Source organism: Trachypithecus francoisi, unplaced genomic scaffold, assembly GCF_009764315.1.
Source record: "Trachypithecus francoisi isolate TF-2019V2 unplaced genomic scaffold, Tfra_2.0 Lachesis_group6, whole genome shotgun sequence".
Lineage (NCBI taxonomy): Eukaryota > Metazoa > Chordata > Mammalia > Primates > Cercopithecidae > Trachypithecus > Trachypithecus francoisi.
The window spans coordinates 19,601,067-19,613,220 of record NW_022681471.1 but is presented as its reverse complement, the minus strand read 5'-3'; the positions used below and the strand labels follow the sequence as shown (position 1 = coordinate 19,613,220).

The 12,154-nt window shown below is 38.4% G+C and overlaps 1 protein-coding gene across 1 annotated transcript in view; it reads left to right on the top strand.

The window, feature by feature from the left end:
* Positions 1-12,154, top strand: part of ENOX2 (ecto-NOX disulfide-thiol exchanger 2) — a 334,982-nt gene that overhangs the window by 231,820 nt on the left and 91,008 nt on the right. Inside the window, 1 exon segment of the mRNA XM_033201081.1 lies at positions 6,315-6,449. Coding sequence (XP_033056972.1) covers positions 6,353-6,449 — 97 coding nt within the window. The 5' untranslated portion in view covers positions 6,315-6,352.

The window sequence follows — 12,154 nt, the reverse complement described above, 5'->3', positions numbered from 1 at the left end:
TTTACCCACGTTATCTAATCTTCAACAAACCTATAAGGTGGATGCTTTCATTTTCCTAATTAATAGCTTGCCATTTTTTCATCAAACACAGTTATTTCCTCGTAACACTTATTACAATGCATAATTATTTTATAATTATTTGTATTTTAATATCTGTCTATTGCATTAGAGTATAAGTTCTACAAGAGCAAGGATGAGGTCTGTTTGACTCACTTCAATATCCTCAACATCTACGATACTGCCTGACACATAGAAAATGTTCAGTGAATGTATGGTAAATATGAAAGGAAGACCAGAAGGCAGGCAGGCAAGAGGAGAAGAAAGAAAGTGAATAAGCACATTACAGTTGCTAAGTAGTAGAGTTAGACTCTAGTCCAGAGCCATTTGACTCCCAGACCAATGCTCTTGATGATTAGACAGGATTGCTTCCTGTGGGTAACAGGCTTTCAATAGATGTTTGTTGACAAAACTGTCTCTCAACTTTGCACAATAATGTGTAACAAAATAACAGTAAGCATAAAAACCAATGGATATACGCTTGGACATGATAAAGAGAATTGTAGGAGAGTAAATCATCAGTGAAGGAGAGTTTTTGTCTTAATGAAAGAATATAGTTGAAGAGATGGCACCAACATAATATTGTCCTTGTTTCAGAGGAAATTATGTGTGTGTGTGTGTATGTGTGTGTAGTCTTCAAAATCAAATAACTTTGACAGTGATTGACAAGTTAATCAGCGATGTATCAACAAGACAAAAATAAACAGATGGCAGAGATTTGAGTTATAAAATGATACCAAGTTGAAGTAGGTGATCACTTCCAAATCTTGTATTCTTTTGGTGCTAATGGAGCTTATTCCAAAGTGCCATATCTTCAACCAAATTACCTAGAAGGCACGTACTTACAACCACTCTACAATCTCTGACCTCTTGAGAACTTGTCACACAGCAGAATAGGAGAAACCAGCATGGCAGGATATGTTCTTCAGACTTGGGGTAGGTATTTTGAAGACCACTTGACAGCCAGTAGCACTCGCCTTCTGAATATTCTTGGCTGCTACCAGGGATTGTAGGATTCAGGGGAAAATTACTAGATGTCCATTTCTAGTCTGGAAAGTGGATCAGGCCAGAATTTAACTTTTCCACCACTAAGTGATAATTCTAAACAGATGCTTAGCACAACATGTTTTGTTACTGTGGACCTTGAATCCAGATTGCTGCCAGAGGTGATCATCTGGGATTTCCCTTTTAAAACAAAATTTTGCAAGCTTTTCTGTATGATTATGCCGATATGGGAAAAAGATCATAGCTAATGAGATCAAACTGAGTTAGTGATTGGGCATATATCCCTGGTTGTAACTAAGCAAATTTCTACAAGTATTCAGCTGTCCTAGAGAAAGAATTGGCGTAGCAATAATGCCATCTATTTAAGACAATTTGTCATTCTGAAAAGGTATGCAAATAATCAATGAGTGTCATTGTATAGATTACTTATTGTGCCCAAAATCAATGTAAACTAATTTTCTTTATTAATTTAAATATTTCTTGAATACCTACTTTACACTAGACACTAAACTAAGAAATAAGGAAAGAAAATGCCTCAAACCCAGTCCCTGACCTAAAAGAGGCAGGCAGGCCAGCAGAAGGGAGACATGTACACAATATCAATAATCCAAAGCAGTCAGTGATAAATGCTTGGTGCTTCTTGCTTCTTGGAATGCTCTTTTTTAATTATTATTATTATACTTTAAGTTCTAGGGTACATGTGTACAACGTGCAGGTTTATTACATATATATACATGTGCCATGTTGGTGTGCTGCACCCATTAACTCATCATTACATTAGGTATATCTCCTAATGCTATCCCTTCCCCCTACCCCCTCCCCACAATAGGACCCGGTGTGTGATGTTCCCCTTCCTGTGTCCAAGTGGTCTCATTGTTCAGTTCCCACCTATGAGTGAGAACATGCGGTATTTGGTTTTCTGTTCTTGCGATAGTTTGCTGAGAATGATGGTTTCCAGCTGTATCCATGTCCCTACAAAGGACACGAACTCATCCTTTTTTATGGCTGCATAGTATTCCATGGTGTATATGTGCCACATTTTCTTAATCCAGTCTGTCACAGATAGACATTTGGGTTGATTCCAAGTCTTTGCTATTGTGAATAGTGCTGCAATAAACATACATGTGCATGTGTCTTTATAGCAGCATGATTTATAATCCTTTGGGTATATCCCCAATAATGGGATGGCTGGGTCAAATGGTACATCTAGTTTTAGATCCTTGAGGAATCGCCACACTGTTTTCCACAATGGTTGAACTAGTTTACAGTCCCACCAACAGTGTAAAAGTGTTCCTATTTCCCCACATCCTCTCCAGCACCTGTTGTTTCCTGACTTTTTAATGATTGCCATTGTAACTGGTGTGAGATGGTATCTCATTGTGGTTCTGATTTGCATTTCTCTGATGGCGAGTGATGATGAGCATTTTTTCATGTGTCTGTTGGCTGTATGAATGTCTTCTTTTGAGAAGTGTCTGTTCATATCCTTTGCCCACTTTTTGATGGGGTTGTTTTTTTCTTGTAAATTTGATTGAGTTCTTTATAGGTTCTGGATATTAGCCCTTTGTCAGATGAATAGATTGCAAAAATTTTCTCCCATTCTGTACGTTGCCTGTTCACTCTGATGATAGTTCTTTTGCTGTGTGGAAGCTCTTTAGTTTAATTAGATCCCATTTGTCAATTTTGGCTTTTGTTGCTATTGCTTTTGGTGTTTTAGACATGAAGTCCTTGCCCATGCCTATGTCCTGAATGGTATTCCCTAGGTTTTCTTCTAGGGTTTTTACGGTTTTAGGTCTAACATTTAAGTCTCTAATCCATCTTGAATTAATTTTCGTATAAGGAGTAAGGAAAGGATCCAGTTTCAGCTTTCTACTTATGGCTAGCCAATTTTCCCAGCACCATTTATTAAATAGGGAATCCTTTCCCCATTTCTTGTTTTTGTCAGGTTTATCAAAGATCAGATGGCTGTAGATGTGTGGTATTATTTCTGAGCGCTCCGTTCTGTTCCATTGGTCTATATCTCTGTTTTGGTACCGTTACTGGAATGCTCTTTTTACCCCAGTCTTCCATTCACTACCTGGAAGAAAATCCTGTCCCTCCTTAAAGACTCATTTCAAATGATTCTTTCCCAGTGAAGGCTTCAGTGGCATTCCTCCTTCACCCCACAACCAGAAACACATATACCCAAACCCATTCCAGCAGCTTTAATTACTCCTCTGTGTTCCAGAGCACTCCACTCATGGTTTAATTACAGTACTTATTATAATAATTTATATTGGATTGTTTATATGTCTGTCCCTCTCACTATATTTTGAATTCTTCCAGAGCAGTAAATGAGTTTTGTTCATCTCTGTATTCCTAGTTACTAGCAAAACAGCAGGGCATATAGTAAGACTCAAAAAAGTTTACTTTGCAGGGAATGAGTGAGAGAATGAGCAAACATGTGAAAATCAAATTCTAGATAAAATGCTATGAGAACACATCAGAAGAAGTAATTAATTCCAATGAAGTGGTTTTGTTATAGGATTTTTTTCCTTAGTTCAGCTAAGAGCCAGGTCCTTGTCACACAGCCATGAGAGATTAGGCTTGCAGACACTTTGAAGGTGAGAAAAATGGAATTTATTGGGGAAAGAGGGGTAAAAAAGGGAAACAGGGACCCTCTGCAAGGCCAGAACCCTGCTGGTATGCTTCCCACCTGGTAGATTGAATCCCAGGTTCCACCCAGGAAGAGGAGGGGCCAGGCTCCTTCCCACTGCAAACACATGAACTTCCAAGGCTCCACCCCAGGGTGCAGGTCATTGGGAGGCTCTGCCAGGGAGTCCTTCCCACCTGGCCATTTCAGTTTCACAAACAAGGTAGCATTTGAGGTGGCCCTTCAAAAATGAGTGGGATTTTGACAGGTGGAGATGGGCGTTAGGGGATGGAAGGGTGATAAGAAGGACATTTAAAGCAAAATTTCCTAAGTCTTTAAGAACCACATTCATTGAGGCAAAATAATGCTGTTAATTACACATGTTCCTTATCTGTTCCTATAAACAAGCATAGCAGGAACTCTACTTGCTAACATTTTAACAAACATTGTGAATTACTATACGTTTTGAAAATAACAATACTGTATTTTCCCTCAAAATTGTAATTGAGATCATTGTCTTCCCCCAAACACTTATCCCGCCCCTAATTAGTCCAGAGTTTGGCTAGGTTGGTACATTATAAATTTTCATTCTTTGACCTCAAAATCCTTCACTGAGAAGTGTTCCTGTTTGTTTGTTTGTTTGTTCGTTTTAATATTTGTCAGGACTGCAGAACCAATGAGTAGCCAAACTGTTGCAAGAAATTATTTTTGGCATTGGGTCCCAGTCCTTCTAAACCTACCAGTTTCTTCTGGGAGTGATTCTCCAGCAACCAGAGAAAATCAGGGTGTAGACTCAATAATCTCTAAAGATATCTTTCAGCTATAACATTCTCTAAAATCTCCCCTAGCTGGGGGCTTGGAAGTCCAAGTAGACTAATTATCACTATGTAAACTCTCAACCCAAAGGATATTCAGCATCCCATGTTTGTTTTCTTGATAATATTTGCAAGGAGGCTATTTCTAGCCTTTGGATATGCCTTTGTGAGAGAATACTGAAAGCTGGATATGACGACTAAAGTTCCTACACATGGAGAAATCACTAGCTCTGAAATGTGACTTCTGACTGTAATTAATGAACACTTAGTGCCATCAATCACCGTGTGTGTGTGAAGAGGGGATTAAGGGGGAGGAGGCAAAGGCAGCACAGAAAAGACAAAAACTAATATTTCAGAAATAATGTTTTTAAACATTTACATTTGCTTGTTCTGACCAATCAGTGACCAAAAGAGCACATGTATAAGTAACCCTGGCAAGGGTCAGCCCTGATGTTGCCTTGGACTTTAGCAAGCTACTATTAGAACAGAGTTGCCTTCATGGGTTGTAATTGGCAGAAGTGTGTACTGGGAGGTAGAAAAAAGCCATAGAAATATTTTTTCTATGGCTATCGGTAGTCAGAGGAAAATTTCCCAAAACGAAAGTCCGTTTGTGCTCAGATGACTCATGACTATATCTCTCCCAACACTGTGTACATGTACGTGCTTATAAAACCCATTTCAATGTCTTTGCTTATATCATTCCTGCTCCTGGGATGTCTGGCCCCTTTACTTTACCTATCTAATAACTACTCATCACTCATGACATGCTCTATATAAATCTGGTCCATTCTTTTCAGTCCTATTTTCTCCATGAAGTATTTCCTGCTTAGTCAGGCCACAGTAGCTCTGCATACCATAAACTACAGGAACATTTCTGATCTATACCATTTGAGTCTTTCATTGTTTCCTAGTTGTTTAACTGAAGACAGTAAAGCATAGTGGCTAAAAATTATACATTCTGTATGACCTTGGACAATATATTTGACCTTTCAAAACTTCTCTTAAATGTCTCTAAAACTTCTATTAAATGGAGATATAAATAGTCCCTACCTCATAGGGCTGTTCTGAAAGTTAAATGAGAATGATGCGTGCCAAGTGATTTACCTGGTATACGGTAAGTGTTCAACAGAGGTAGTAGTGGGTGGAGGTAGTGATAATGGTAATAATTATCACCATCATCATCAGTATCTTCAATTTTATTGTACAACCTTTGAGGGCAGGGACTGTGTCTCTAGTCTGCTTTTTCTCATTGTTCCCCTAACCCCCAAAATTGTCATTCAGCTAATTTGATGTCTGCTGATTATGTGTCCAGCTCTATTCAATAGTACTGCCTCAAAGATATGAAATTACATCAGGAGTATAATTCTCATCTTTCATTGCCAACTACAGAAGCCATAGGATGTTTTTTCTTGCTTTACATGCATAAGTAGTTTGGATAGAAGCTGCTGGAGTAATCATATGCTAGTAGACTATGAGAAGAATAGGAAACTTCTTAATCATCCAAGCTCCTCTGTTGAGTATGCTTGAAAAAAAAAAACGAGAGAGAGAGAAGGAAGAAAGGGAGAGAAGGAAGCAAACACTTATACTAAAATGCCATCTGGTAAATTGCTTTCAAATTCCATGACTTCCTGCCAGTTCAAGCTGTATTGTTTTAACCTTTGTAAGAAAGCTGGCATTGAGGCCTGATTCACCACTTGTCCATTTCTCCAGCCATTTCTCTAAAGAGTTTGCCAGAATTTATGTTTATAAGTAAACTAGATGCTAGAGCCTTAACACAACAAATTATTTTGCTTGTCATTTCTTTTCAGCCGATAACAGTAGAACTCTGAATGTGGATTCCACTGCAATGACACTACCTATGTCTGATCCAACTGCATGGGCCACAGCAATGAATAATCTTGGAATGGCACCGCTGGGAATTGCCGGACAACCAATTTTACCTGGTATGTTATTTTAATCACCTCGCAAGTGCTTATTTTTATTGACCATGTGGTAATAAATATAGCAGTATGACACAACTAATTTTGAAGTTGACATTTACCAGATTCTGCCTAGAGTGTGCATTTTTGTAATATGAGCTTTATAGTCTGGGTGGCCGGTAGTTACTAGTATACTCCATTTTGCACTTTGGACATGCTGGGGGTATATCCAATGCAGGCTAGGGTCATTGAAGCTTTAAACAGCTCTTTGAAATACAAGGCAAGAGGATTTTGGTGAGGAATTACAAAGCTTGTGTAATTTTATAGATTTCATAGAGGAGGCAAATAAACATGGAGACAGAAAGAGAACTGACGTAGATATCTCCAAAATCTTAGATTCCTAGAGGAGAGAAAGGAGATGGTGGAGGATAGCCCAAAGACTGTTTTTAACATTGAATAACTGTGTGTAAATACACACACACACATACATATATACATAAACAAAGTAAACCGTAATAGAATTGACATGGTGGACTAACTCCGCCTCCACTAAAGACAAAATGAGAAGCAGAACATCACAGCACCTGAAGGGTTTTGTTTAGACACAAAAAAGCTTCCGGGACAGTGAGAGCTAATTAATCGTTACAATGAATTTTTGAAGACATTTGGGAATTGCCATCTCAAGGAGCCTGAAGCAGCTTTTTAAACAGCCTGAACATTCATCTACCCAGATTCAATTAATTGTGACTCTACTTAAAAGCACAACAGGACCAGGCCAATCTAGAACCTTGCTACTCAAAGTGTGCCCTGCATAACCTGGGAACCACTTAGAATCCCAGAATCTCAGGCCCCAGCACAGACCTACTGAATCAGAAGCTGCATTTTCGCAAGATCCCCAGGTGCTTCACAGGCACATTAAAGTTGATAAACAGATTTAGAGTAATGCCATTTTGCTTTGCCATTTATTTATATAGTTAGCTACACCCCCCAAAATATTATTTCACAATTCCAGTGCAGATTTTAAATCCTTATAAGTTATAATGAGGGTGGGCTATGCTAGACAGCAATACTAATAATGAATTCAGAAATGTTGGCTGTATGAATGTCTTCTTTTGAGAAATGTCTGTTCATATTCTTTCCCCACTTTTTGATGGGGTTGTTTGTTTTTTCTTGTATATTTGTTTGAGTTCTTTGTAGATTCTGGATATTAGCCCTTTGTCAGATGAGTAGATTGCAAAAATGTTCTCCCATTCTGTAGGTTGCCTGTTCACTCTGATGGTAGTTTCTTTTGCTGTGCAGAAGCTCTTTAGTTTAATTAGATCCCATTTGTCAATTTTGGCTTTTGCTGCTGTTGCTTTTGGTGTTTTAGACATGAAGTCCTTGCCCATGCCTATGTCCTGAATGGTATTCCCTAGGTTTTCTTCTAGGGTTTTTATGGTATTAGGTCTAACATTTAAGTCTCTAATCCATCTTGAATTAATCTTCGTATAAGGGGTAAGGAAAGGATCCAGTTTCAGCTTTCTACTTATGGCTAGCCAGTTTTCCCAGCACCATTTATTAAATAGGGAATCCTTTCCCCATTTCTTGTTTCTCTCAGGTTTGTCAAAGATCAGATGGCTGTAGATGTGTGGTATTATTTCTGAGGACTCTGTTCTGTTCCATTGGTCTATATCTCTGTTTTGGTACCAGTACCATGCTGTTTTGGTTACTGTAGCCTTGTAGTATAGTTTGAAGTCAGGTAGCGTGACACCTCCAGCTTTGTCCTTTTGACTTAGGATTATCTTGGCAATGCGGGCTCTTTTTTGGTTCCATATGAACTTTAAAGCAGTTTTTCCAATTCTGTGAAGAAAGTCATTGGTAGCTTGATGGGGATGGCATTGAATCTATAAATCACCTTGGGCAGTATGGCCATTTTCACGATATTGATTCTTCCTATCCATGAGCATGGTATGTTCCTACATTTGTTTGTGTCCTCTTTGATTTCACTGAGCAGTGGTTTGTAGTTCTCCTTGAAGAGGTCCTTTACAACCCTTGTAAGTTGGATTCCTAGGTATTTTATTCTCTTTGAAGCAATTGTGAATGGAAGTTCATTCCTGATTTGGCTCTCTGTTTGTCTGTTACTGGTGTATAAGAATGCTTGTGATTTTTGCACATTAATTTTGTATCCTGAGACTTTGCTGAAGTTGCTTATCAGCTTAAGGAGATTTTGGGCTGAGACAATGGGGTTTTCTAAATATACAATCATGTCATCTGCAAACAGGGACAATTTGACTTCTTCTTTCCCTAACTGAATACCCTTGATTTCTTTCTCTTGCCTGATTGCCCTAGCCAGAACTTCCAACACTATGTTGAATAGGAGTGGTGAGAGAGGGCATCCCTGTCTTGTGCCAGTTTTCAAAGGGATTTTTCCAGTTTTTGCCCATTCAGTATGATATTAGCTGTGGGTCTGTCATAAATAGCTCTTATTATTTTGAGGTACGTTCCATCAATACTGAATTTATTGAGCGTTTTTAGCATGAAGGGCTGTTGAATTTTGTCAAAAGCCTTTTCTGCATCTATTGAGATAATCATGTGGTTCTTGTCTTTGGTTCTGTTTATATGCTGGATTCCGTTTATTGATTTGCGAATGTTGAACCAGCATTGCATCCAGGGATGAAGCCCACTTGATCATGGTGGATAAGCTTTTTGATGTGCTGCTGAATCCGGTTTGCCAGTATTTTATTGAGGATTTTTGCATCGATGTTCATCAGGGATATTGGTCTAAAATTCTCTTTTTTTGTTGTGTCTCTGCCAGGCTTTGGTATCAGGATGATGTTGACCTCATAAAATGAGTTAGGGAGGATTCTCTCTTTTTCTATTGATTGGAATAGTTTCAGAAGGAATGGTACCAGCTCCTCCTTGTACCTCTGGTAGAATTCAGCTGTGAATCTATCTGGTCCTGGACTTTTTTTGGTGGGTAGGCTATTAATTATTGCCTCAATTTCAGAGCCTGCTATTGGTCTATTCACGGATTCAACTTCTTCCTGGTTTAGTCTTAGAAGAGTGTAAGTGTCCGGGAGATTATCCATTTCTTCTAGATTTTCTAGTTTATTTTCATAGAGGTGTTTATAGTATTCTCTGATGGTAGTTTGTATTTCTGTGGGGTCAGTGGTGATATCCCCTTATCATTTTTTATTGCGTCTATTTGATTCCTCTCTCTTTTCTTCTTTATTAGTCTAGCTAGCGGTCTGTCAATTTTGTTGATCTTTTCAAAAAACCAACTCCTGGATTCATTGATTTTTTGGAGGGTTTTTTGTGTCTCTATCTCCTTCAGTTCTGCTCTGATCTTAGTTATTTCTTGCCTTCTGCTAGCTTTTGAATGTGTTTGCTCTTGCCACTCTAGTTCTTTTAATTGTGATGTTAGAGTGTCAATTTTAGATCTTTCCTGCTTTCTCTTGTGGGCATTTAGTGCTATAAATTTCCCTCTACACACTGCTTTAAATGTGTCCCAGAGATTCTGGTATGTTGTATCTTTGTTCTCATTGGTTTCAAAGAACATCTTTATTTCTGCCTTCATACAGCCAACAGACACATGAAAAAATGCTCATCATCACTGGCCATCAGAGAAATGCAAATCAAAACCACAATGAGATACCATCTCACACCAGTTAGAATGGCAATCATTAAAAAGTCAGGAAACAACAGGTGCTGGAGAGGATGTGGAGAAATAGAAACACTTTTACACTGTTGGTGGGATTGTAAACTAGTTCAACCATTATGGAAAACAGTATGGCAATTCCTCAAGGATCTAGAACTAGATGTACCATATGACCCAGCCATCCCACTACTGAGTATATACCCAAAGGATTATAAATCATGCTGCTATAAAGACACATGCACACGTATGTTTATTGCGGCACTATTCACAATAGCAAAGACTTGGAATCAACCAAATGTCCATCTGTGACAGACTGGATAAGAAAATGTGGCACATATACACCATGGAATACTATGCAGCCATCAAAAAGGATGAGTTTGTGTCCTTTGTAGGGACATGGATGCCGCTGGAAACCATCATTCTTAGCAAACTATCACAAGAACAGAAAACCAAACACTGCATGTTCTCACTCATAGGTGGGAACTGAACAATGAGATCACTTGGACTCGGGAAGGGGAACATCACACACCGGGGCCTATCATGGGGAGGGGGGAGAGGGGAGGGATTGCATTGGGAGTTATACATGATGTAAATGATGAATTGATGGGTGCTGACGAGTTAATGGGTGCAGCACACCAACATGGCACAAGTATACATATGTAACAAACCTGCACGTTATGCACATGTACCCTAGAACTTAAAGTATAATAAAAAAAAAAAAGAAATGTTATTACATCAAAAGCCAAGCAACAAGCATAAAAGCAACCAAACATGAAGAAAAGAGGTATGTGAATAAGAAACAGGTGGAGAAAAAGAAAGGAGTCTACATTCTGTATGTGGCAGGTGCAAAGAACTCTGCCAAACTGTAATTCATACCATAGGTTGTAGTTCACCAGACTGTATTCTTCTCCATTAGACCAACAACAATTGAAATGAACAACCAAACATCCTTTGAGAGCTACAGTGATTGGACCATGGATTTCCTTAGGTTTTGAATGACTAGTGGGGCCAATCTGGGATCAGTGAATGTTACTGTAGGAGCCAATATTGCAGAATGGTTAAGATGTCAGGTTCTGGATTCAGTCTGCTTGTCTTCCAAGCCTGTTTCTTTCACTATTTCATCTCGAGTAGTTGTGTATCTTCTGAGACTCAGTGTCCTCATCTACAAAGTCAGACTAATAGTGCCTAACTCCTAGGATGACAATTAAATCATGCTTAGCACAATGTCTGGTACATAGATGGTGCTCAAAAATGGCAGCTATTAAAATACTTCAAAAATCATTATTAATGTATTTCTCATAGACATTCTAAGGAAGTAACAAGTTTTGTATTTAGTACCTCTTTATTATTTGATTATAATAGAATTTAACTGAAATATATATTGTTTTATAGCTCCATGTAGAGTGTCCCTGAGTCACAACACTTATAGTCTCAGATGACTAGACAATGTAATTCGACTTAAATATTTCCAGTTTATGACAGCCTGGACCATATGTGTAAAAGTCCCAGGAAAAATATTGAGGCCACATCTGCACTCTGGTCCAGGGGACTAAATGTTAACTGATATCATATGATTTGTAAATTATCATATATAAGCATAAATCTGTGCTCACAAAGTAATATTCAATACTTAGCCACCCATCTATAACATGGAAAAAGAAAGGCCTAGCATTGAGAACAAAAATACCACCAAGCAATCATTACAGACCCAAAGCTTGAGCTAGGGTCAATAATAAGGCTAGAAAATTGTGGTAAGTTTTCTTAACAGTGTGGTAGAGGGCTTGAATCCTCATAACAGTATCTTGCTTAGTGCTTAACAACACAGGCCTTAAAGTTAGAGGATTACCTGGGTTTGAGTCCTTGCTCTGCCACTTACTATGTTACCTTAAGCAAGTTACTTGACCTGTCTGTTCCTCAGTTTTCTCATCTGTAAAATGGAGATAATGATACTGTCCTAGCTCATAGGATTGCTGTGGACATTAAATAATATACTTAGCACACTGCTTACCATATAATAAGCACCCAATCAAGATAAACTGTCATCATTATTACTACTCTTAGCAGTACTATGTGCTCTGATGTAGAGGAAGTA